The 26,266-nt window shown below is 50.8% G+C and overlaps 1 protein-coding gene across 4 annotated transcripts; it reads left to right on the plus strand.

The window, feature by feature from the left end:
- The first annotated feature begins 876 nt into the window (after positions 1 to 876).
- Positions 877 to 26,026, plus strand: NDEL1 (nudE neurodevelopment protein 1 like 1). 4 transcript variants are annotated; one of them, XM_032199624.1, is made up of 10 exons: positions 877 to 946; positions 7,219 to 7,317; positions 8,705 to 8,858; positions 10,126 to 10,274; positions 11,308 to 11,444; positions 13,305 to 13,478; positions 14,342 to 14,433; positions 16,766 to 16,917; positions 18,722 to 18,853; positions 19,991 to 20,025. In XM_032199624.1, the coding sequence occupies exons 2-9, from the start codon at positions 7,232 to 7,234 to the stop codon at positions 18,816 to 18,818; spliced, it is 1,041 nt and encodes a 346-aa protein (XP_032055515.1). In that variant the 5' UTR covers positions 877 to 946; positions 7,219 to 7,231; the 3' UTR covers positions 18,819 to 18,853; positions 19,991 to 20,025. The 4 variants fall into 4 exon arrangements, with proteins under 4 accessions (XP_032055515.1, XP_032055514.1, XP_032055513.1 ...); XM_032199623.1 differs by lacking the exon at positions 18,722 to 18,853 and adding an exon at positions 24,354 to 24,422 and having other exon boundaries at positions 889 to 946; XM_032199622.1 differs by lacking the exons at positions 18,722 to 18,853; positions 19,991 to 20,025 and adding an exon at positions 24,354 to 26,026 and having other exon boundaries at positions 889 to 946.
- Positions 26,027 to 26,266: the final 240 nt, after the last annotated feature.

Genomic DNA, 26,266 nt, shown 5'->3' on the forward strand with positions numbered 1-26,266 from the left:
CCAGGGCAGGCACCCCGTCCTGGCTTCTCCTTCTCCCAAAGCCTCCTTCGCCCTAAGGCTCTGCAGAACCCAGAACCTGGCTGCTTTGGCTCTATGAGGAATGGGAAATTCCTTATAGCTGGAAATAGGATCGGTGCTGGCGGTAGCAGGGAGGCACAGATGTAGGGGAGGGGGATGCTGACGGCCCCGTGTGCCCCTCTGGGGGCCTGTCCCTGCTGCGGGCTGCTCCCAGCTCTGCCCCCTTGGCCCCTCTCCCCCCCAGCCTACATGCTCCTGTCTGGACAAGCCGCTCCCCCCAAATGCAGTCCCTGGGGCTACCTGTGCCGCTGGCAGTGTCTCTCAGGGGAGTAACAGCACGGCGGCTCTTAAAACCCCCCAGGGAAGTGGTGGAGTCCCCATCCCCGGAGGTCTTCAAAAGACGTTTAGATGTAGAGCTCAGGGATATGGTTTAGTGGGGACTGTTAGTGTTAGGTCAGAGGTTGGGCTCGGTGATCTTGAGGTCTCTTCCAACCTAGAAATTCTGTGACTCTGTGACTCTGTGTGTGTCAGAAGACGCGCTGTGCCCAGCCACCCCTGGGGAACAGCAGCCCCCCCCCCGCCCTGCCCCAGCGCTCAGTGCAGGCACCCGGCCTGCTCTTGGGACACATGGGGGCACCCCACTGCCTTCCCAGCCCGACGGGCCCCAGCCCGCCCCAGGCCCCTCCCAGCACACCCACAGCCCCCGGGGGCCTGCACGCCCCCTGCGCCCCCTCCCCGAGCCGTGCCCCCACCCCTCCGCCCCGCCCCTCGAAGCCCCGCCCCTCGCCCCGTAGCCCCGCCCACTCGCGCCGTAGCCCCGCCCCCGCCTCGCCCCGCCCCCCGCTGCGCGTAATAACGTGGCCCCGCCCCGCGGTGCCCGGATCAGGCGGTTCCGAGGCCGGGCGGCTGCGGCGGGCGATGCGCCCCGGTGAGCGGCGGGGCCGGGACGAGGGCCGGGGGGCGACGGGGAGCGGGGAGGGGGGGAAGCTGCGGGGCTCGGCCGGGGGCTGCGGGGCTGAGTCCAGGGCCCTGGGGCGCCCGGCGCGGCCCCGCCGATTGGCTGCCAACTGACAACGGGGCACGTCCCGCCCCCCCGCGCGCGCGATTGGCCGGCGGCGCGGCTCCGCGGCCTGCTATTGGGCGCAGCGCACGTCTGTCGGGACCGGCCGGGCTGCGCGGCCACCGCCCTGCGCGAGCCGCTGCCCCCCCCCCTACCGCACCCCCCCCCCCCCCCGGCCCCCTGAGGGGACGGAACGGGGGGGGGGGGTCCCGAAGGGGCTGCCCCTGCCCTGCCCCTGCCCGTGCCCCCCGGGGCCTGCCGGGCTCGGCGCGGGTGGCGGCAGGCGGGGGGGGGGCGCAGTGGCACGGGCAGTGCCCGGGGCCCTCGGGGTGTCTCTGGCTGTGTTGGGTCCTGCCCCTTACCGAGGGTACAGAGGTGCGGGTGTGTGTCCGTGCGGGTTTCGCTTCCTCCTCGGCTCCCGGGGCTCGAACCCTCCTTTCCTCCTCGTGTGGAGCTGCGGCTGTGTGAGGTGACAGCCCCGCTGCCGGGGAGGGAGAGGAAGAGTGCAGGGAGAGCATGGGGCTGGTGGCGGCCGTGACCTTGGTGCCATGGAGGCAGCTGGCACGAGGCTGCCAAAAAGCAGGGAGCGAAGCACTCCGTGTGCCTTCAGCCTCTTACGGGTATTTTGGAGAAGTGGGGGAAGGTGGACTAAAAAGGGAGAGCCGCACAGTGTTCAGATGTTTGTGTCCCCGTGAACGTAATCGAGATAAAATTGACGTGCGTTCAAGCAAAGTGCATTTTCACCACTGCATTGTGCCCGCCCTGGGGCAGGACGAGCCGCTGCCAGCAGTGTGGTTTCCCCAGTACGGCTGTACCCCCAGAGGGGCCTTCTGCGGGGACAGCCCGCTGAGCTTCACTGCCCCGATCACAGCACAGCTCGGGGATTTCTTTAAAACTTTCATCTCGTTGAGTGTTTGCTGAAGGGACCTGAGTCCCTCTGCTTATGGCCAGCCTGTGACCTGTGTCTGGGTGGCCTTTTTCAGAAAGGTTTTCCCTCCCTGGCACTGCCGGATTGTAAGGGATTTAAAAGGCAACAGAGGATTGCCTCACCTTAGGAGAAACCTGCGCCGAGTGCTCTTCCCTTCAAGCTTCCCAGTCACTCGTTTGACAGTGACCAAAAGCATCGTAGCCCTCTGGCCACCGCCTTTCCAGGGAATTTCATCATGGGGATGGCATTAATTGCTGAGATAATGGGGAGGCTCCAGGGACTTTTGCCGGCTTCTGTCACAGGCTCTTTGTGTTTGCCTTAAACTCTCGGGTGAGGCTGTTGCTTCTGGGCAGGAGATGCTTCGGTGGTGCTGCTGGGAGCAAGCAGAGGCAGGTTGTCTGACACTGCCAGGTGTGTGAAGGAAACAATGGTTTTAACAGGAAATTCTGATACCTTTGGTAGTTGTAGCTGGATTTCTGAAAAGAGGCTTCCCATATTAGTGCCTTCCTTCTGTTGTCCCTGCTTGCATCGCAGGGCTGGCTAATGTGGCAACATTGGTTTGGTTTTGCTTTTGGGGGGTGGGGGGTGGATGTCCCTGTCTCCCCCAGCAGATATCCTGTTTGCCAGGTGTGCAAGCCTTGGCCATGTGTGCAAAACAGGCTGGCTGTAGTACATCAATAAGGCTGATTCCACAGTGGCTGTCAGGATGAAAAGGCTTTACTGGACGGTGTCTGGCTGTTCCAGAGGCTTCTATCCTGAGCCTGGCTTGAGGATCCTGCGGGTAGGTTTGGTCCTCTCCTGCCTGGCTTGCTACCCACCTCGGAAAGGCAGGACTGATGGTTACGGCCGGGGAGGGAGTGCTGTGCTGACGCTGTGCTCTCTGACTTCTTTTTTCCTCCCGAAAGCTCATCTGCTGCTGTTGTAAGAGGCAAGGAGGCATTTGTTGTGGTTCACCAGAGAACATTCAGTTCAAAAATAGTACTGCAGGAAAAGACAGAGGTTTGCTTTCCGAAGCAGAGATGGAAGCAGGCAGCCTTCCAACACGCGTATGAAAATGCCTCCAGCTCCTATTTCAGGATGAGAAAAACAAGCCCAAATTGATTGGAGAAACCTAATCCACGGCTTTTGTTTGTTTGCTTGTTTTCTATATTCTTATAAGTGAAAGACAACACAAGTTTGTGTTTTCTTTTTTTTTTTTTTTTTTTTCTGAAGTGCTCAGGTGCCCAGCCGTGCTTTAAGTCCAAAATTGGGTTTGAGATAAAATAAACAAATCCAGAGTTTTGCCAGCTCGGGGGTTACCTCTTGGTTCCTGGGATTTGACAACCAGAAATGGCAGAAACAAGTTTTCTTCTGTTTTTCTGAGATGATGGGAAGAGGTGGAAGACCTGGGTTTGCCTGCCGGGCCCCAGCGACGCTTCCTGGCAGAGCCCTTCCCGGCACCAAGGGGCAGGCACCCGGCCCCTCCGGGGCTCCGACAGCCCAGGGAGCTGGAGGCCGGATGTGACCTTGGCAGGATTTCTGCCAGGTCCTATTTTAGGTGGGTATTTGCTCAGTTCCAAAGGTCACTTGGTGGTTGTGCCACATTTGGTGGTGGGTCAGGAAGTGAAGCGTGGATGTGGGATGCCTTTTACCGCAGCTTGGTGTGTTCGGTGACGTTGCTGTGCCTCCCCTCTCCTCGGTGAGTGCTCCCTGGAAGTGCTGGGTGATCACAGCTGCGTCTGAGCACGGCTCTGAGTCACTTTGGATGTGCTTCTGTAGCTTGTGATGAGCTGAGGGTCGGAGCAGCAGCTTCTGAGCTGTGGGAAGGGGCAGAGAGGAGTCCAAGCACTGCGCTGGGTGTGGAGCCTTGTGTTGTGCTCTGACATCTGATCCAAGCCCGAGCTGCAGCCTCCAGTCACATGGGGAGCCCGGGCAGCTTTTTTTAAGGTGCTGTGTTTGTGTTTTAATGGCTCAGCTGAGAGGTGGCTCCTTGAAGAGGAGTTTTGGCCTTGAATGCAAGGTCCATTAATGTCCTTGAGGAAAGTACTGTCTACCTGGTAGTTCAGTTCCTTCTGGTACACGTGGGGCTCAGAAAATACTGAGCATCCCACTTGGCAGGATGCTTCTGGAGGTGAGGAAACCGCGTTTGTCCCATCTTAAAAAAGAAAAAGATGCAGTTAGAGAAGTCCTTAACCTACAAGCTGCAGTTTTGTTTTGTTTTTGGTTTTTTTTTGTGTGTGTGTGTGTGTGTGTGTGTGTGTGTGTACAATCACAGCATCGAAAAGTTGTTCCATTTTAAGAGGAGAGTTACTCGGTCCCAGTGACTGTGTACTGGGAGCTTGAAAGCAGCCACGGTGCTTTGAACACAGCTCTTGTTTTAGTGCTACTCGGACCTGGAGCTATGCCCGCGTGCCCGAGCTTTCCCAGGGCGCTGCATGAATGCGGAGCTGTTGTAATGAATGCCGAGTGGGCATCACCAGAAGCCTGCTCTCATTTTCCCTGGAAGACGCTGCTGCATTGTCTTGTCCATGTCCTGAAAGCCTCAGTGTTCTTTGTCAAAGGCTCGATTCTGGCAGCGCCACGTCTGCACGGAGCCCGGGAATGGGAAGGGCTCGGCGTGCTGCGGCTCAGCCCCTCGCACAAAGCCCCGAGCCGGGCAGCTGGCGCCGTGCAGCAGCAAAGCCGTCCTTGTCCAGCCCCTGGCACGCCGTGGGTGACGCCGTCCCACGCGTCCGTGCCTCAGGCTGGGCGCTCGTGCCCTGGTGGTGCTGGGGGGCTGCTTTCTGCACCGTGAAGCTGCCTGCCCCTCCTGATGCTCAGTGCAGTGTTCTGGCCCCGAGCTGCTGTGTTTGTGTAGTGTGTGTGCTCTTAGCTTGCTCTTGGCCCCGTGCACGTGAGAGAAAGCAAGAGCTACAGCATCGTGCATGCAAACCAGGCTGTGGGTGCTAGAGCTTAGCATGTTGGCATCTGAGGGAGGTGTTTCTGCAGGGCAGGAGGCAGGTGAAAAATCAGGGCTGACAGCTGGGCAAGAGGAAGGACCCTGAGCAGGGGTGGGTGCGAGCTGCCACCGCCTAAAAAATGTGTCAGGGGCCGCAGACAGGCCTGGGAAGGTCGGTGCCGTCCCTCTCTGAGACCTCAGTGGTGAAGGACGAGGGGTGCTGCCGGCTTTGGGGTACCGCAGGGCGAGTCTCCTCCCTTTGGTGTCTCCAGGGAAGTGGCGCTTGGACGAGGGGTGGAAACCCCCATGTTCTGCCCTCCCCACCCTCGCAGCAGGAAGCAGTCCTGGGCCCAGGCGCGCCTTGTGGCGCCTGCTTCTAGGAAATGATGCAAGGCGCTTCCTCGTGCTAGCTTTCTTCTCAACGCATCCTGAATTTCACTGATGTGGGGCTTCCTGGCGGGTTACGTCTTCAGAAGGGCTCCTCCGGAGCACTGGGAGCTGACCCTGTTCAGCGCTACACCTCGGGTGTTGTTTTGGGGAAAACGTGCTTCTTGCTGCTCTGTGCTCTCAGCTGGCCCTCTTGGAGAGACTGAGGGGAAGGTCCGGAGGCTTGTACTGAAGCGGTTCCAGTGTGATCCGTGTGGGACTGGTGTTACAGGCAGCACACAGCGGTAACCAAGGCAAACTGCTCATCGCTTTCTCTTCCCCCAAATCAGCGTAGCAGCCCAGGAGCTGCCTGACGTGTGCCTGAGCCACAGCAACGTCTGCTCGCCTTGCTGCAGCCGGCTGTGAAACCCTGGCGGCTCGGGAGGTGATTCACGGGCTCCGCATCCACCGTAAACAGGCACTTTGCACGGGGCGCCGTTTGTTCCTGGGTTACCATTAAACTGCCTTGCCAACAGGTGCAGCAGCTGAAGCACGTACGCCAAAGACATGTTTGTCTGGAGGGACAGCAGGACTGGACAGACGTGTGCCGGGAGGGCTGGCGGTGCCTCACGTGTGCTGTGCTCAGTTCAGGGCATTGTAGGAGAGGAAACACGGTCAGGTGTCAGCGGCGTGGGGGCCTGGCTGATGATGGCCAGCTCAGACCTGACAGCAGCGTGGGGTGCAGGAAGCACAGGGAGGCAGTCGGGGTGCTTCTGAGGTGCTGAGCACCCGCTGGGTGAGTTTGGTCCCGTGCCCTGGGTGGTGGCAGCTGCGGTCCCGGCTGAAGAGCGGCTGTGCCGCGCTTTGTGAGCTAAGGACCAGGCTGGGGAATGAGCCTGGCTGCCCTCTGATGAAAGCGCTGGGGCGTTCTGTCCCACTTCTGGGTGGCTGAAATGTGGGTCACGGCGATGCAGGACGTGTCAGTGTGACACGGCTGGGCCTGGAGGGACAGCAGTGGCTATTGATGGCTGTCAGAGGGAAGGCTGGGACTCACGGGTCAGCTGTTACTGGCTAATCTGCCAGCGTGAGCTTGGAGCAAGAGCTGTCTGAAGCCTCTGCCATAGCAAAGAGGTTGGTTTCAGCTTATTCCTTTATTTTCTGGGAATTCATAACCGAGCTGGAGTCTCGGCTGTTGGAGAGGGGGGAGAGAAATGACTGCCTTGAGTGAGAGCTTGGAGGGAGCTCCCAAATGTCTGCGTGACACCCCGGGGGCAGCTCCTGCACTGCAGAGCGCGGCTGCCACCCACCCGGAGACATCCCTGGCAGGAGCTGCTGGCCTGGGGGGGCACGGGGCTTGGGGAGAGCTGTTTTGGGGTGGCTGGGGAGGGCACAGCGGGTCTCAGGGTGGCTGCTGGCACCTGCCTCATTGGTACGGAAGCAGAAATGAGCTTGGGCTCAACCTGGGAAGAGTAAATCGAGTTTTAATGCCCACAGCACAGCTCCTTGGCTGTTGACCTCAGAGCGTTTGGGCTTGCTTGTTTCGTGTCTCTGCTGCCATAACAGGAAGGGCAGCAGGCAGAACCTCTAAGAACATTTTCCAAATGGAAGTGGAAACTGTGATAGCTGTAAATTTCAATGTCCTTACCAGTGGTGGTCCTAAATGAGCACGTGGCATTAGCTAATGCTTCAGTGACAGCTACAGCACACAGCCGACAATTTTGGTCTCATTTCAGGCTGCTGCACAAGCCTTTCCCGAAGCCGGATGATATTTCATTACTTGCGGCAGGTCTCTGCTGAGTGATGATCATTAACATCCTGCTGGCCAGTGCCAAGCCTGGATGCTGTTGCCAGGCCATGCCATGAAGCCCGGCAGCAGTTTCGGGGCCTGTCTGCCTATCCTGAGCACATTCTTGTGTTTGTGCCCTGCAGGGACCTACTGATCATGGACAGTGAAGAAATCCCAACTTTTTCAAGTCCAAAGGAGGAAACCGCGTATTGGAAAGAGCTTTCCTTGAAGTACAAACAAAGGTACTGTTGTAGGTTTGCAGATAGTTCTTGATGATCAGAATGTGGCTTAATCTGTTTCTCTGCAAGATTTTACCAAAATGAGTATTAGGTGTCTGTTTAAAAAAGAGCTCTCTTTATTTCCAGCTTTAAATCCAGCTTTTACGTTCCCATTCTTGTGGAAGCGCAGTGTTCCTTAGTGCTACCATGCCAGGAATTCAAGGCTATGTTTTGGGCATGTTTGAGCAAGAGAAGAGCCCCTTTTGCTATCATGTGCATATTTGTATAATTAAAGTGCTGCTTTGAGTAGTAACTTGACATTTTATTGCAAGTAGCTGCCTTTGGGCTTGATGATATCATTACTGGTCCCTTGGGCTTCTTGCAGTTTAGTTACTGGTATAAAAAGTGACAGTTTTGGTGGCTGCTGCCATTTATTGAAATGCACTGTACTTCATAGTCCAGCCTGTGTTTGTGCCACTGCGTGTTTTAAGGGGGCACGAGGCTTTTTGGTTACAAAAAATGACTATAGGCTCCCAGCTTTTGTTCTCTTTGGAAGGCTTTTCTTGCACTCAGTGTTACCTGTGTGCAATAGAAGTGAAACCTCTCTCAAGCCCAAAGAGCCCAACGTGCAAGTTGCTTTTTTGTTTGGCTTTTTTTTTTTTTCCTGGGGATGGGGATGGGAGTGGGAATCTGAAGGGCAGGCCCCTTCACATGTGGGGTTTCCTGGGCTGTTCTTGGGTGTCAGAAAAGTCTCCCTTTAATGCCAATGGGTATGTAGTTTCCTAAAGTTTGTTAGTTTTCTCTGCAGCTTGCTAGGAGCTGAGCTATGACGTTTGGTAAAGATGAAAAATTAATAAGTGAAGTATGCGGAGTGGCTGCTTTTAGCAATTTAATACCTTGCAGTGGTACAAGGTTAGTAAGTGCTGGCTTCCTTCCAAAGTGCTTAAGTAACCCTAAGATTCAAAGCTTAATGCTTTTCAGCAACATTAAATTTCCAGGTAGTGCAGAGATACAGTAACTCATTCTGTTAGTGTCTGACCAGAAGCAGGTTACAAACTCACTTTATTTAGTGACTCTGTCAAGTCTGCTAGACTGAAAGCTACGGGAGTTCAAAGTATTCATCAGGTTCTGTGATTCCTGGAAATAGCCTTGATAAGGTTGTATTTGCACATGTATTTAATGTAGCTGTTTGAGGGTTTTTTTGATGTTAGGGAGTGAATTTCCTTTTATAGCTAAACTTAATGTGATTTCTCTATTCCCTGTTTTTCATTTTCCCCTGCAGAGGTCTGTGGATGATGCTTAAGTACTTTAAAACTCGTGTTTTTTCAGCTGATTGTTTTTAACGAGCCATGGGCTTTGTCTTAACTTGAGAGGTGCTGCATTTTCGATTGACAAAACTGTCTCCTTACAGCTTCCAGGAAGCTCGAGAAGAGCTGGCTGAATTTCAGGAGGGAAGCAGAGAATTAGAAGCTGAGTTGGAGGCACAGCTAGTGCAAGCCGAGCAGAGGAATAGGGATTTGCAAGCAGATAACCAAAGACTGAAATATGAAGTGGAAACATTAAAGGTAGGTCTTGTCTGTAATGGCATTGCCTCTCCTACAGATATGTCTTGGATATTATTTTAGGTTGTCTGTTCTGTTCTTGGCCACTGAATATCCAAATGAAGTAAAGGAGTCATCTGTTTAAGATCCCGTCTTGAGGATCTCCAGTATGTGCTCCAAATAAGGCAGCAACCTACCAGAGAAATTTCTGGAGGAATTTTTCTTGTTCACATCATTAAACTCTTGTCATTGAGTTTGTGCTCGTTTATTTGAATTCTCTAGGCTTTGCCAAGTGGTAGCTTTATTATTTACCCAGGCAACATCAGCATAGCAACAGGGTGGACAACACAAGTATGTTTTGTCAGGCCATTGCGTTGTCATCTTTCTTTGCAATTTTTTAATTTTTTTTCCAGAACGTCTCCTTGGTTTTATGAGACCTTAAAGAAAGCTGAAGATGGGTGATTTGTGCACATCTTTGAGAGATTTATTCCTAATTCTTAACAGCCATATCTGTGAAGACAGGAACTGCATAAGGATTTGTGTGTTCAGATGATGCATTTTAATTAACCCCTCTGTGTTAACAAATTCTTTCAGGGTCTTGAAAAGTATCTTTTCTGGTAACCTCAGATTAGTTTATTGAAGGCAAAGGTTGGAAAACTTACCTAATGGAAATAGGGTTTTGGGGATTACTTGTTCACATATCCAGTCCTGGTTATGTCTGTAAGGCCAGTATGTGTTTTTTAAGGTCAGTAGTTTTTCCATAAGACCCTGTCTGTACCCTGTGGAGCTGGTGAGAGTGTGTTTGAGACTTGATTCTTCCAGTATCTCAAAGATAAGCTTGTGGACCTGGAGGTTTTGTAACAGATTTCAGTGGCTCTCATTTGTAATGGAGACATCAGATGCGTTCTGGTAACAGTGTGGCTATTGTCAGGGGAGAGAGGCACTGAAGGGGAGGCTGTGCAGTTAGATTTCTGTTTTTCTAGATGTTTGAGGCATCAGAGCAGCTGTCAGTGCAGGCTGTTAGGAACAGATGCAGGGATGCATCTCTGAACAGCCAGCTGGGTTGTGATGAGAAGTCAATGCACAATGTGGTGTTTGTCATTTTATCCTGTGTCCAGTATTGATGTTCAGAGTATGTTCCTTCTGCCTTCATGCTTTTTGTTGTGTGTTACCAGTAATCCCAGATCAGCAGACTGCAGCTAGTATTTCACTTTGTTTGCCCAGTTTTACCGCTGATAATTTGGAGAATGTATGCTACTGATGTTTATCTCACTACTTCTCTTTCTTTCAGGAGAAACTGGAGCACCAGTATGCACAAAGCTACAAGCAAGTGTCGTTGTTAGAGGATGACCTGAGCCAGACAAGGGCCATTAAAGATCAGCTACATAAGTATGTGAGGGAGTTGGAACAGGCCAACGATGACTTGGAACGTGCAAAGAGGTGAAGGCTGCAGTCCTCTGATTTCCTTAAAGTATTCACTAGATCTTTTCCTTGTTATTCAGATTCATCACTTTATTTCTCTAAAGAGGAAAAAAAAAAAAAGCACATGGTTTAAAAAAATGATGCTTGATTCTTTGTACAGTGCAACTTTACTCCTGGAGTTTACCTCCGTCAGCTGGTAGTGTTATATTACATCAAGAAAAGCTAGTGGGAAAGCCTAAAATGCTTCATGCTCATGTGAGAACTGAGCAGTACAAGAAGGCTCAGAGCAAGCTAGGCCAGTGCACTGGTTTTGATACTACCAGCTGGGTGACTTGTATTTGTGATCCTTGTAGCTCAAAGCCCCTTTGAAGTAAGAAGCTAGTGCTTTACATAGTCCCTTTTAAATTGAACAGGCCAAAGGAGTCTCCTGTTCCTTGCATAACAGCTTAATGACTGTGGGGAACAAATGTGGCCTGTGTAAGTGCACAAAATGAACAGGCTGCTGTTAGAAACGCCCAGTTTTGGAGTCGATCATGCTTCCGTTTTGCTGAATGGGAATTTTGCCATTGATTCAGTAGGACCAGGAATGAGCCTCCGGCTATCTGGCAAAAAGATCTAAGAGCTGAGGCCCTGTTTCCACAAGGCTCTTAACCTCATGACTAACTTTTGACACATATGAGTTGTCCCACTGAAATCATGGAACGAATATCCCAGTGCCCTGCTTTCTGGGCTGTTGCCTGTTCCTCCTGAGGTGACTCACTGATAAAATATATGGCTTTGCGGAATGGCTTGGGAAGAATGGAGCAAGGTGCGCTAGACTGGCTCTTTTCCAGCTCTTTGGTACATCTCAGAGAGCCAGATGCTATCGTGTTCTTTTCATCTCAATCCCTGGCTTCTCTGGAGTTTTAGTCCTTTCAGAGAAGCATTTCCATAGCTTTCAGATGACTAACTTGAATGTAGACCCTGCTAACATTTTTCCTCTATTATGTTTTTGAATACACTTTTATGTTAGTTGAGCCAAAGAACCTAATATTCTGGATTTTGTTTCTAGGGCAACAATAGTTTCATTGGAGGACTTTGAACAAAGGCTGAACCAGGCCATTGAGAGAAATGCATTTTTAGAAAGTGAACTGGATGACAAGGAATCATTGCTAGTTTCTGTACAGCGATTAAAGGATGAAGCGAGAGGTATGGCTTTCTTGATTACTTCTGTGTCTTGGGACATTGTTGGCTTGCTAACAGAGACGTGTAGCAACCAAAGCTTGTGTTTATAGAAAGGCTCATGTAATGACACTCAAACTGGTATTGTAATGTAAGCATTGGGATTTGCTTACTAACAGTATTTTCTCTATTCTTTGTATGTTCACTGTAGCTAAGAGCAAAAAAAAAAAAAAAATCTTCATGTAGGGCTGAATTAATATAAGATTCATTCAGAATTTTTAACCAACGTGACCAGAAAAAAAACTGTTTCGCAGATCTAACAGAGTTGAGTACTGTGATCCAAAAGATCCCACTGTCTGTGGTTTTGTGCCTTGTATAGGAACGGAAAATACAGGAGATGACAGGAAAATGCATGATTAATGGCAAACAACTATCTTTAAAAATTCTGTCTACTGTGTACTTTCTAAATCTGTTGGAAATCACCTGGCATATTAAAGATATTCCAGTAAAGACTGTGGTTAGACCTGTAGGATCAGAGATGTTAAGATAGTCTTCTGGGTTATAATCAAGTTGGGAATTCCCTGGTGTGTTTCACATAGAGGACATGGGGGAAACTTTATTTGTATTCTATTTTTTTAATGGTTGGGGAACACGACTTCTCTAATGGGACAATCTGCTCAAAAGCCTTCCATTGCAGTAGTTTAGTGTTTTCAATGTTCATTCCAAAGTGAAGCTCTCTAAAACAATTCCTCAGTGAAAACAACAATCTGACTGTAAGGCCATACACTTGACAGTAGGCTGGGATTTCTTTGTTGGTGTTCTTCGTGAGCCTCTTTGGAGCAAGTTTGTGCCTCACAAATTGAAAGCCACTATTGAAAACAGTTTTATTTATAATAAATGTGAAAAGGGAGATTAAGAATTTTCTGAAGATATGTATGTATTGCAGTCTAGGGTTAGGGCAATAATACTGGAGAAGACAGCAAAACCTAGGGGATTATTTTCTAGAACACTGGGGGAATCATCACATGAGACATCCTCTGTCTTGGATGAGTTCTTTGCAAATTTTTAGCGTTTGTTGGAATAGAAAAGTTGCATGTTATTCCCATGTAAGCAAGCAGGAATGCTAGGCACTAAAAGAACAGATATGGTATCAAAGTCAAATATAACACTTCTGATTGAACAGCCACAAATACTCTTCTAGGAATCCAAATTGGATTTCATTTCAGTTGTGCTGTTTTCCTCAATCTTTCCTAAAAATTCAGGATAACTTAAAAGCCATATTGTACAACAGACTTGATCCTTGTGGGTCAGTTCCAGCTCAGAGTATTCTGTGATTCTCTTTCGTTTGGACTACTGGCTTCTTCAGCCTGCTCTTTCATTTGCTGAGGAGTCAAGAAACACTGGATACAGCCCTTTGACTGTCTCTGGCTGGTGTGCAGTCCTGTGAATTAACTGGAAAAATAACACAAGAAACACAAAACTAGGTCATTAATCTGTTTTCCCAGCTTCTATTTGAGCAGAAGCTGAATGCAGTTCAGCAGGCATTTGTAACCAGCTAAGTATTTCGAAGCACACTTTCCATGGAACCAAACTACAAGTGGGGAAGAATGCTGAGGTCAAGTCACCTGCTGTGCCCTCTGGGGCCGTGCAGCTCTCTGGGCTGGGGGATCTCTGCTGCCTCCTTACATCCAGCTGTAATGGGAGGTGCTGGTATTGAGCTGTCTGATTTGAGATGGGGTCTTTGCTGGAGAAATCCAGCAACAGTGAATTGGTGTTTGGTTGTTACAAAGTATTCCCTCTTCCCCTCTCAAAAAACGATTAGCATGTTAGAGAAATCTGTTGCTAATATAATGTGTGGTTTTTGTATTTTCCTTCTTCCAACTTCAGACTTGCGGCAAGAGCTTGCGGTACGGGAAAGGCAACAAGAAGTCACCCGAAAGTCTGCACCTAGTTCTCCAACTCTAGACTGTGAAAAGATGGATTCAGCTGTCCAGGCGTCTCTCTCCTTGCCAGCTACACCTGTTGGAAAAGGATCAGAAAATAGTTTTCCTTCCCCAAAAGGTAGAGTTCCTAGAAGCTGTGCCTAGTTGTTTGAGATTATGCTCTGCTTGTCAAAAATAGTTTCAGACCAGGTCCTTGTTAGTAAACTTTAAGTAAACATGCGGATCATGTGGTATATGATCCACATGTTTAAGTAAACATGGTACATGTGGATCCAACAGGCATTACATAAATGTAATTTAAAAATTGCATTTTTAAATCATGGGCCAGCATCAGGCCTGCTTACTGAGTGTCATGAGCAAATGCTATGGAAAAGAAAGATTCAGAAGCTGAGCTACTGCTTTGGGGTGGTAGGGATTGTACTCTGCAGTAGGTGCCTGCAGTAGAGCACGTTTGGGGTTGCAGGGCAGTGCAGTGACTGATATTTCAGCTTAAGTGCAGGGTAGCAGTGGTGGGTAAATGGTGGGTAATAACTGTGATAGTCTAGACTGCCTTTGTTACCACAGTTGCGTTCAGGGGTGCTGTTTTCTCTGTGAGGCAGTAGGATGTTAGTCCAGTCCTCTTCCCATCTGGAAGGCTCTGGACAATCACAAGGATTATGACATTTATTTTCTAAATTAGAGTAGATTCCAAGGGAAGCTCTGGTTGGATTAGATAGATTGCAGGCAGAAGCCTTGCAGATGCAGAGTGCATGAACTCTGCATGTAGGTCTAATGGAAAAGGAGGCAGTGAACAGGAATTAAGCTTTTATTCTTTCCATGGCTAGTGGTTATGCAGCCTGTGTTACCATGGAGTAACTGTATGAAGAGCCTGCAGTAGGATTTTGGATTTACCCTTTTATACTGAAGTTATTTTAAAAATTGAACTGTGGAGGAGGAGCAAGGCACATAGCAACTCACATAATCAAACATGTTTGTTTGCAGCTATTCCAAACGGATTTGGTACCAGCCCTCTTACTCCTTCAGCTAGAATATCTGCACTCAACATTGTGGGAGATCTCTTACGGAAAGTGGGGGTGAGTGCTCTGTACTGAAGTATCTCTAGCTCTGTGCTGATATCACTGAGCTCTCATCCTTGTAAGCAAATTAAAGATGGCTGTGGCCCATGTTGAGTTCATGCTGTAGTTTCCAATGTCTCTCTTCCAAATCATCCACATTTAGTGTTTAGTATGTAATAATATATATATTTTTAAGTATCTTGATTTGTAGAGCAGGTTTGCTGAAGTTCTGATGCCAGATTTATTGATGAAATTTTTACTTGGAGTAAAAAGAACCTTCAATGTTTTGGTACATTGGGCTAGACATCAGGCACTTGTGCATATTTCAAATGGGTCCTGCAGCTTTCTCTGTAATGAGACCAGGGCTCAGAACTGAACCTCAGACTTGGGGTGTCCACTGCATAGTTGTTTTATGTCACAGCAGGTGAGCTGAAATCAGACTGTCACTGTTTCTTCTTGTGCCTGAGGAGATCTGCAAGTGTTGCTGAAAAATGAAATAAATTTTAGAAAAGAGCCCTTTGGGTAAGAAAGGGAAAAAATAAATCAGGAGAAAGCCAAATGTTCCCCCTATGTAGTTAAACGGGAAGTGAAATGTGTGAGCCTTTAAAGGGATTACAACTCTAAGCAGGGAAGAAGTGGTTTAAACATCTGTTACGGTGTTGCTTAGGATGCCAGGCTTTCCAGTTGAATGAAGACGTGACTTTTGAGTTATGAGAAGCTTGTTTGAAGTGCCACAGTGGTTAGTGTTTCGAGTGGAAACATGGGTAGCCTCGGTGCCTAGCCTTCAGGGCTGGCTTTCCTCTCTCCCTTCTGGTTAATGAGGAAAACAGAAATAGCTGCAGTCAAGATAGTTCTAGCAAAGTTTGAGCTAAAAATGACATCTTTGCTTACATTTGGATCCAGTGAGCTCAAAGTTGGTTTGAAAGGGCAACAGGACGACTCAGAGTTATGGAGTGGCATGTTTAAAATGGGATCATTGTGAGTAAGAGTCTGCAGGGGATTTAGGGAGCTTAATCACAATCCTGTGTGATTACTCTGCAAGGACAGGAAATGCCAAATAAGCATGCTTCTTTCCCAGCCTACTCTTAAACACACGCTCTGCCAGTGATGCAGAATTCCAGCTCATGCATTTGTTTAGTAATAATTATAGGATGTTCAAGATTTCTTTGGGCTGGCTACACGCAGGATACCTTCTCCCATGCCTCAGACTCCCTTTCTCTCCAAGAAGTTCCCTTCAGCTTTCTTGTTTGCTTGTGAGACAGCAAATTACTTGATGCAGATCACACTGGATATTTCCAGTAGAAAGATGCTTTGAGACCAAGAGATAGTGACTATATATAAAGATACCTATCTAAGGAAGATTAAAGGGGTTTCTAGAAGAAGATGTTAGTATTCCCTTTCTCTTAGTACGTCAGTAAGTTATTAATGGAGTACTTTACTGAATGGAATCTGACACAGCCCCATATACTATGGAGTTGAAATTTTGTCTCCATGTGCCTGCGAGTGTGGGAATTCATACACGTGCAGGGTGGAAATAGCAAATAATTGCAAGGTTTTTCTGCTGAACCAGACAGTCTTACCAAGTTAAACCTCGGCTTGTGATAAATGACAGAAAGGGCAGGTGATGTACTGAAGTGGAGGAGAGAATCAGGATTTGGGTCTCCTTCCTGCCAGGAGTCAGTGGATGAGGCAGGTCTGTTAAGGTCTGTTACCTTGCATAGGGGGAAAAAGATCTTTCCAGGTTAGCTTGGAAGTAGTAGAGATGAGGTAGAAACCCTGAGGATGGGCTTAGCTGCCTTTGTTTCTGCTGCTGTCTTATGCTGTGTCAGTAGCACCTCTTCTGCCGAAGATTATCAGGGAGGATTAAGAAACTAGCCATGTTTTTCAGACAATGATTAAGAAAGAAATGCCAGAAGACATTGTCCTGGGAAAAATTCCAATTTTCCAAATGTACGGTCACTCCCAAAACTTGATGATTCTGCTTTTGGTTCTCTGAGTCCTCTGGTTAGTTTACGCCAGCCTCACTCAAGTTCTTAAAGCAAGAGGTTTCAGTAACTTCTGCCAAGTTACCTTTTTACATTTGGTACCTAAATGGGAGTTGATATGTTATAAAATCCTAGTCCTGATGGAAGCAAAATGTGCCTGGCAGTCAGCATCAGCATCTCATTGTGTGGGTTTCAATTATGGACAGATGACAGAAAATGACAGCTTTGTTCCCATTTAGTTCAGTTTTTGCCAAAGATGGTTACGTTGGGGTGATCACACAGATCATGATGATCTGTGGTCATGTCAAAGCCTGAACTTGAGCAGCAAAACATTTTTCTTAATCCTACTTTTTCTCCTTTCACAGGCCTTAGAATCCAAATTAGCTGCTTGCAGAAATTTTGCAAAGGACCAGGCATCACGGAAATCCTATATTTCAGGGAATGTTAACAGCAGCATGATAAACAGCAATGGTGCAAAGTACCCTCATCCAGGACATACTTCCTTCTTCGACAAAGGGTAAGTCAGGGTTTATTTTTACACTAAAGGAGGGGGGAGTGTGTTTCAGGATGCTGTGTGAAGCAGGAGGGTTTTTTGGGCTTGTTTTTAGCCCACCGCAGCTTTCATCCAATAAGACAAATAATTTGTGGAGCCAAATTCTCAAGGGGACAGAGAAGCAAGGATAATGTAGACTTAGGTAAGGCAAAGAGAAAAGCCAGTGTGTGACCTCTCAGCTGGTAGGATGTCAGCACCAGTTCTGCCCCTCTGCTGCCTCATCTCTCTGCTGGTGGGGACACCACGGCCTTCAGAAGGATCTCAAGGAAATAGTGGTGGAGTTGCCGTAGCTACTGGTGCGTGGGGAGTGCCTTAACCACAACTCTGGAGATTCCCTCGGTACGAACAGCTTAGTGTGGGCAGCACAGGCTCGCTTGGAGGGTGGGGTCCTCTTTTTACTTCCCCCTCTATTAGTGGAAAAGAAAATGTCACTGATTGTGTAATTCTGGCTGATGGAAGGGGCAGCTGTACTCCTCCCGGCTGTGTTGCGCATCAGCCGGGAGGCCAGAAACTGCTTTCACAGGAAAAACCACTCTCACGTGACTTCCCTTCGTATGGGGAAGTGGTTCAGCAGGAGGATGTTCCCCGTCCCTGTGGTTGGGTGAGCAGCACTGCAGGGCAGGACGTGCAGCCAAGCGCTCCTCCGGTGCTACTCGGTGATACTGAAACCTGTGCTGGGTGTCACCGGGCTAAACACCCTCCATGCTCCCTCCGTGGTGCTAGTCTTCCTTGTTAAACCCTAAGCCAGTTCAATTTTAATGCTGATTTTCAGCACACCCTCAATCTAGAATTTATTTTAGAGCATTAAATGAGCTGTTAGCAACCTAAAGAGTGCCATATAGACAACAGTCAAGCTGGGCTTCTGCAATTCTTCTCCTGTGAGCTGAATCATGTTGCTATGTGGGTAGCAGGGCAAGCTGCTGCTTAGAAACTGGCATACAGAGTTCTTAGAGCAACTGTTTTTTGTTGCTTTTGGAAAGGAAGTGTTCAGATACTTAACAAGGTCGTTGTCATTTGCAAATTGGACAGACATCAGGGTTGTCTGCATACTGGGAGGCTGACCGGGGTCCACGCATCCCCCACAGCAGTGCTCACACTTTCAATGCAGGCTTCATTTCGTGTGCAAGCTGTCAGGATAGTGCTAGGGGGAGATTAGAGCTGTTCTTAACAGGCAGCATGGCTATATTGAGTTGTGGTGTGACAAATAAGCTGATTGCTGCTTGGGGTGGGGGTCACTTTTAATTATCCAGATTGTCATCACAGTTGTTACCTGGGCTGGCTGCCTGCAGCTCAGAGCAGGCTGGAGCTGAAAAAGGCTTAGGAAGGCTTAGGAAGGCAGCCTATTGGTAGAGCACTTCTACAGCACACTCGGAGGATGTTAGCAGGCTAGAAAAGTGCATGGAAATGACTGTGCACACCTGCAAGTTGTGAGACCCTTGCTGGGCTCTATCCTCTCTCTCTCTTCCTCTCGTATGTGCTGCTGGGGTCAGGGGCTTGCCCCTTCCCCTCGCTTTGTCTTCCTGCCTCTCTCATGGTCTTGGGGGTGATGCAGTGTCTGTGCTGCACGCACACTGCACCGTTCCTGTGTAAAGCCTGAATAATTCTGTCTGCACCAGTACCTGGACAGAGCCCTCACTGCGGTGAGCTCGGCCCCACCGTGCCTGCCTGCTGGTGGTGCCTGGTCCCCTGCACGTCACAGCGGCTGGGCACGAGGGGCTGAGCTGAGGAGTGCCCTTTCTTCTCCCCTCTTCTCCTCCTTTCTCTCCAGCCCCTGTACTCTCCTCCCTGCCCCAAATTGTCGCTGGAGCCTGAATCAGCCACGTGTGCTCGTAGACCCGGTCCAATCTGCAGCTGCTGCCTTATGAACAGCCAGTTGCTGGGTGGTGGGATTGTGACAGAGGTAATTCAGTCACGTCATTACACTTCCATTTACTTTCCCATTTTGTTGGTTAAGATGTTCGATGAACCTCCATCTCTCCTCAAACACCTGCTCTCTGCTTGCTGAGTAGAGCTGAGCAGGAAGCTCAACGTGCAGGAGATGGTGTGGTGGGAGCAAGGATAGGAGCAGTTACTTCAGCGTCACTTTGGGGGATGTTTGGAGAATAGCTGGGCTTGCAAGTGAGCTTTGCTGGAGAACTGGAGGAGGCAGGACTTACCTACTGCTTTTCTTCTTTTTCCGTGCTCTACCAAGTGTAGCATAAGATCAGTTTCCTCCAGAGTCGTTCCTTTAGGAACATGATCTTTCTGCACAGGCACCAGGACCCAGCAGAACAGCACCTGAGATCATTCTCCAATAGATGTTTGCTTCTTGTAATTGTAATCGTTGTGATTGTTCTTAATTGTTACGAACTTTGATCCAGTTGGGGAATAAAATGGTTCTGACCTTGATGGGTTCTGCAGAGGCCTGGCACTAGAACAGCTGAGCTGGGACAGCAGTGAGCCAAGACCGGGTGTTTGTTCCTTGGGGCACGAACTGCTTGTTGGCCTCTACCCTGCTCCTCCGGCACGTCAGAGTCATTGCAGTTGATGTTTATTCTTAGCCCAGTAGATTCACAGAAATACCCTATTAAAAAAAAAAAAAAAGCAAGCTAAAGTTTAAATGTGAAAAGTGCTTCTGCTTGATGTCCCCAGCCCTGATTGTAATACATCAGAAAGGAACTGGGTCTTCTTGCTGTTCCCTAGTCTTCCTTTAAAAAAAAAAAAAAAAAAAAAAAAATCCCAGGAAAAGAGGAAACCTTCTTAAATGTGGGTACACCAGGTGCAGCTGAGTAAATCCACATCCCGTAAGGTGCTCTGCAGTGCTCCAAGCTTTTATTTGGGTCATGCACTTCAGCACTGGAGCGTGGTGGGGGTGCTGGTGGTCACTGAAGAGGGATCCCCCCCGCCTGTGCAGAGCAGCGTCCTTACGCAGGGGTCACAGCAGAGAGCAGGCGAGGGTTGGTTCAGCACCCCTGCTTTTCCCCGCTGCTTGCATCCAGGGTTATGCCCAAGAATGTCTGTATTGTGTGCATAAACTGTTTCAATTTTTCTCCACTAGGCGTGAAAAGGTCATATTCCCCACCTTGGTCATGGGTAAATGAATTCATTTACATGATAAGCTGCATGCGTTTTAACTCTGGTGCTTGGAGGTGCAGCGTTGGTGGTTGTGCTAACTGCATGACGTAGTTCTAGCGTTATGAACTAATAGGCAATGAGCAAAGCCTGAGGCTGTAATCTCTGTTTCTCCTTACTTTAGATAAACTTCTCTGGTGCTGTGACCAGTTGCAACTATAAGATTGAGTGCTGCTTGCTTTCTTGGTTTAATATTTCTTCAATACTTGCATGCTTCTGACTGAACCAGACACATCAGAGATATGGGACAAAGCATTGCTGCTAACTTAGTGAATTTTGAAATACTGGTGAAATCTTCATTTTGAAACTTTGTGAATTTTGCCCTTTGGTCATGTTCTTCCTTCAGCACTGCATTGGACATTGGCTGGCTGCTGCTCAGCTGCCGTAGCTGTGGTCATGGCAAAGCAGGCAGGCACCAAGGTGCTGCACAGGGCTCTGCGGAGCAGGGGGAGGGCAGGAGCAGGGCTGTGAGCCCCCTGCCCTGCTGGCAGTGGGAGCAGGACCCCAGGGCACTGGTGTAAAGCTAAAGCACTGCTCTGCCTGGGAACCTCCTCCTCGTGCTCCTTGATAAGCTGGGCTCCAAGTGTGCTTTGACCACATCGGTGTATTCCCTGGGCTGGGTTGTTCAGCTGTGAGACAATCTGCTGGTGAGGTTCTGTGTGATACTTACGGGTTGATGGACTTTCAGAGACATTGTGCTAAATACAAAATACATCTCGAAATACAGATCAGTGAGTAAAAGTCTGTCTTGAGTAATCACAGGACAGAGAGCAGGTGGAAGCACCAGAGCCTGACCTGAGGGGCCCTGAGCAGGAGCACCGGGCAGGCACTGCAGGGTGTTGGGTCGGGTCTGAGCGACTGGGGAAAGTGCTGGCAGCAGGAAGTGAGCGACCTGGCTGGGATTTATCACCCAGGGCAGGTCCCTGGGCTGCCTGGCAGCACCAGCTCTGTGTGCGGTCACTCCATGTGTGTGTCAGCCTGGATGGGGCGGTGAGCATGGAGCGATGTGCATGTTCCTCCCGGCTCTGGGTGTGTCATGGTGGAGGATTTTGTCCCAGAGACTGAGTACAAGACCTCCCTTCCCAAGTTGTTCTCGTTGGTCAGTAGTCATCCACCACACTACAGTTTTCTTTAAGAGTTGCTCTGCTTAACTTATTTTCCTTTGTTTCTAACTGCAGTAATGCTAACTTATTTCTTTTGTGCATTTTTGTTAACAACAGAAGTCCATGGCTGAGTCCTATAAACTGAGCCATAATGTCAGCTTTCAGCATCCCCTCGTTTGCTGATACTGTTCAGAGCCTTTTTCTGTGCCCCACTTACTGAACTGGCTTCCTGCGATTCAAAGCTGCTGCTTGATCTTTGTTTCTGCACCGAGGGCAAGTCTGGGCGAGCAGTACACAAGGAACAGTGCGGGTTCACTGGGAGCTCATCCTGGGAGAAGCTGCTGCCACGAACGAGCGCTCTGCTCTGTCTTGATATTCTTTTAATTAGCAAATCATGGGGAAAACTCACAAAGCTTCTAAACAAGGTTTTAATCTTCTCCATCTTCATCAGAGAGCCTGCTTGTCTCCCTTGTGCATCGTAGTGCTCTAAGCACTCCCCATCTTGCACAGTGCTGGCACCTCTTCACGTGACCGATGTCCTCATGCTCACCACTTCTCATGGCACTGCTGCCAGCAAATCCACATCACACCTGCCTGAAACAGCAAAACAGCTTTTCTGTAAAGATAGGTTATAGGGTGTTGGTCCCACTTTGGAGAGTGAGGTCAGGACACAGAAGGGAGTCCCTGGCCTCTCCCCAGTGCATCAGGCAGCAGGGCGCTCCGCGAGGGCAGGAGCTGCAGGCAGCGCCTGGGCAGGCTGGGGGTGCCCACAGGCCTCTGCCCCAGCATGGGGGATGCTGCACAGCACTGGGGCTGCAGCATTCATCCCCTTGCTGCCCCCGGCTCTGAGATGGGGATCGGGGATCGTTCTCCCTTTTGTCTGAGGCTTCAGGATATTATTTGTAATGCCGGTGATTTAGGTTGGGTCCCTTCACAGCTGTGTGGTGTCTGTGCAGAGTGCCCGATGGCTTCGTGGCTTCTGGCCTTGTCTGTGTACCTCTGGGAGACTGAAAAGGGCCCACGCTGCCAAATGAGCCTCAGAGCAGGAGCTGGGGAGGGCTAGACGTGCCCAGAGTCCTTCAGAGGTGAAGCTGCCTGCACGGACAGGTCTGTTGGGTGGGGGTGGCTGCAGCTGAGTCTTCCCCACAGGGTGAAACCCTGTTTGGGAGCAGCCAGTGCCCCAAAAGTAGCAATACCAGAAGTGGATGCTGCTTGGCTTGGCCGGTCCCTGGTGTAGTGCCATGCACAAATGCCAGGTGTTGGGATTTAATTCAAACGCATCCCTCAGGCAGTGCGGGGCAGCTGCGGGCAGCGAGTGCAGCTGGGGCCCCGTGGGGATGCAGCCCCCGCTGTGTGCGCTGCCCTCGGCCTCATGCCGTGGTGCAGCTGATGGCTGCCTTGTGAGGACACGGCCATCACTTCTGTCCCACCTCAGCCCGGGCAGGGCACACAGCACATGGAGCAAGGGCACAGCAGGACAGCGTCTGTGTGTCACGAGAAGGGCCCTGGGTTTTGCCCAGGGAACCATGACGAACCTGCAGAGCTTTGGTTTAACGTGACTCACCAGACATGACCCCTCCACGCTGCTGCTATTCAACATCAGTTTTCTGTTCAAAAGGAAGCAAACTACCACGTTTTAATCCTATTTGTTTTTTGTTTCTCCCCTGTCTAGTTGGCAGAGCAGCTTTCTAGCTGATAAGTAATTTGCAGAGTCATGTCGGGAGGAGGTTGGCTTCCTGCCCCTTCACTCAAATCAGTTAGCAAAATGCGTCTGCCCCTAAGCCTCCTCCAGCAGTGTTTTGCTGCAGGCGCTCCTGGAGGCATTTGTCTCTGAAATGTATCAAAGTAATGCTCGAAATTTCAAGCTTAGTGGGGAGGAGATGGAAAAGGTGTTTTCTCCCTGCTTTAGCACTGGTGTGGGAAGCAGCACAGCCCCTGCAGCACAGCCCCAGGTTACCTTGGGAATCTGACCTTGCTTGCGAGAGTGCAGTTGAGCTCTTCATCCTTCAACCCTTCCAGAAGGGTTCTGTAATTGTCCAACACAACAGCAGCTGCTTCTGGGTTTGTTGGCAGGGTCTGTACAGCCCAGACCTGGGAGGTGTAGGGTCAGCGGTGAGCGTGAGCAGCATGGGACCAGTGCTGTGTGGAACCCACAGCCGTCTGTCCTGGGGCCAGTTGTGAGCCTGTCCCAGCCCCGAGGCCCTGCTCATGCGAACTGCTGGCAGGTCACCAGGCTGCACTCCTCTGAGCACTGCCCTGGGTGCAGCCCAAGGCCTCAGAGCAGGTAGCCCCCCGGGTCAGCTGCTTCTGCCTCCTCCCAGAGCCCTCCAGCTTCCTTTTGTTCCCACTTGGGGCTGGCAGCACACAAGGGGTGAGGGGCTCGCTCCAGGGCAGCCAGGGGTGGGCGAGCTGTCCTGGCAGAGGGAGGGAAAGAACTGAACTGCTCCTTGGCCGTGAGGCTGTGGTGATGGTGGAGCTCCAGGTGCTGTGAGTTGAGCCTAATTAGAGAAGATGTCAGTGTCAGCCACGTAGGGAGTGAGAAGCTGTCGTAGCCAGGTGCTCCTCTCCCAGCCCGCAGGGAGCAGGCTCTGCGTGCTTTAGGCTCTGCGTGCTTTACCTCCCACAGCAGCTCTGGGAGGGGGGAGCCCTGGGCTCCTGGGGATTTGGGGGTTTGCAGGGGAGCCCCGGCTGCCCCCCAGCCTCTGCTGTGCTGCAGCATCTGCAGCTGGCCCTCGCAGAGCCCTTCTCCCCTGTGTGGTTGCTCTGTAGCTGCGTGTGGACACCCGTATGTGTGTGTATCTACACGTACCTGCTTCCCTGTCTGCTTTACAAGAGCCTGCGTAGAGCCATCTGTGATGGACACGGGGGCTTGGCTGGAGCTGGCCCTGCAGCTGCCCCTGGCCGTGCCCCTCTGTGCCTGGCAGTGGCTGCAGCTGGCAGCCCCCCGGGGAAGGGGAGCTGTGGGGGGACCAGGCCCGCAGTGCAGGTGTACCCCTGAGGCTGGGGCCCCCCGGCTCCCCCTGCAGCCCCTGCCCCGTCCCCGTTGTGTCTCAGGGAGGGGGCTGTGAGGGGGCTGAGGAGGAAGGCGGTGGGTCTGTCTTCCAGTTCCTGGTGGTGGGTGGGGTGAACGGGACTAGCTCCTGGGGTTGCTTATCACTCACCTGCCTGTCTCTTGTTTCTTCTCAGGGCAGTAAACGGCTTTGATCAAGGTTCCCCTGGACTGGGAGCCTCCAGACCTTCATCAGCACCTGGCATGCTCCCCCTGAGCGTATGAGTCAGCGCGAGGTTGTGTTTGGACTTGCGGATGCTTTTCTCAGCCCACCAAGAGAAGAACTGCTTCAGTTTCCTCCCCATTCCCGCCCTGCTGGAACACGACCTGCCCTGTGGTGTGCAGCAGTCCCTGCCTGGCTGCTGCTGGAGGAAGCCCTGTGCTCACAGCCCCTCACATCTTGTTAATAGTTAACTTCCTCCTGTTGCTGTAGTGGACACGTTCTGACTTGGCCCCACGCCGCGTCGCGCAAGCTGAGCCACGTAGTGCTCTGTTTCAGGGGCTGCAAAACCTCGGCCAGGTGCTCCTTGACCTGCCACTTTATCTCTTCTCTAAGTTAGGTTTGGCGTGACAGAAACACTTGCTGCTTTTCTTAAAGGCCACCCATCTCGCTGCCTGCCCCCTTCGCGATCCTGCCAGTTACCCACGCAGCTGCTCTCCTCCCCAGCAGGCTCCAACCTCTCAAAGGAGATGTGGGGTAAGGTGAGGGAGGTGGCAAGACATCTGCATCTGGGGATCAGGTCTGGGTCTGTAACTGAGTTACTGTAGCTTAATAAACTATGGCTGTGCAGGGTGCAGCTGCTGTGTGTCTGCCTCCAGCCAAGCCCCAGTGTGGGCAGGGGAGGATGAGCGCAGCCCCAGCCCTGCCTGTGCAGCCCCAGCAGTGGGGGGCTGGGGCTGGGCTGTGGGGGGGAGCAAAGAGAGGGGTGGCAGCAGCCCTGTGGCCGCCTGGCCCAGGCCCAGCCCTGAGCCCCATTGGGCAGTGGGGCAGCACCGAGGGGCTGCTGCCAGGAGCTGGGGTCTGTGGGGTGCCTGCGCCCCAACGCCCCCAGCCCTGGGAAGCCGCCCCCTGCATCAAGCCTTCCCTGCCTCCACACAGAGACACTCAGCTCCTTAGGAAACCGCTAAGCCCATGGGCTGCCCTGCCCATGACATGCCCCCTCCCAGGACCCCATAACCATCGAAACCATGTTCAGATCTGTGTAATATATGACTGGATTTTACAGTGTCACTTGCAGGCTTCTGTGACAGTTTTGGGCGACTGTGTACCTTGTGGGTCTTTCAAGCAATGTATTTGTGCGAGTTCTCTGTCTATGTGCCTCAGAGTTGGTGGATTTCAAAAATGAACCAGCAAGCCCAGCTGGGGTTTGATCAGTAGGTTAAAAAGATCTTCCCAGTTTGGTCCATCACATTCCGTTGGCTCTGCAGCTCTAAGTTTGTTTATTTACAAGCGCTGAGAAAAAAACACATTGCCCCCAGCGAAAGGGCGGTGGGAACATCACTCGTTGCTGTTAGGGCTTGTATGATCCTTTCCTGTGCATCCTCTGCTGCATTTGACTGTTTACATTTGTTTTATTGTACATAGGTTTGTAAACATAATATCTTTGCCTAAGATCTTTGTACATAACTTGGGCTTTGTAGCTTTATTTATTCAAAATCTATATGGCATGTTTCAATAGGACAGTGTACCATACCACCGAGGTGACACGGATAGTGATGCAGTTTAAAAACAGCAACGTGACAAAGCTGAGCAAGTAATCTTCCAGAAATAAAGTTCTTTTAATGTGGAATCTGTGGATTTTGCAGAAAAGGTGGCCGTGGCTGTATTTTGTCATGTAGCTGCGCCTGGGGACATGGCTGAGGCCTCCAGGTGCAGCCTCCAGCGTTTGGCTCCGTGCACCCCCTCCAGGGCTGTGCCAGCGCTGCCTCCAGCAGCACCCCATGGGCACAGCTGCTCTCACGGGCCTGGGCACGGCTTCAGCCCCGGTGCTCCTGGGACAGCCCCTGAGAGCCCCCAGGCCCTCCTGCTGCTGCCCAGGCCAGCCCCACA

This window comes from Aythya fuligula, chromosome 18 (genome assembly GCF_009819795.1).
Source record: "Aythya fuligula isolate bAytFul2 chromosome 18, bAytFul2.pri, whole genome shotgun sequence".
NCBI classification, from domain to species: domain Eukaryota; kingdom Metazoa; phylum Chordata; class Aves; order Anseriformes; family Anatidae; genus Aythya; species Aythya fuligula.

Bases quoted from the DNA above. Each gene is read 5' to 3' on its own strand.
- NDEL1 (XM_032199624.1), top strand. From the start codon at position 7,232: ATGGACAGTGAAGAAATCCCAACTTTTTCAAGTCCAAAGGAGGAAACC. The intron at 8,859-10,125 runs GTAGGTCTTGTC...TCTTTCTTTCAG, and splicing joins ATGAAGTGGAAACATTAAAG to GAGAAACTGGAGCACCAGTA. The intron at 13,479-14,341 runs GTAGAGTTCCTA...GTTTGTTTGCAG, and splicing joins TAGTTTTCCTTCCCCAAAAG to CTATTCCAAACGGATTTGGT.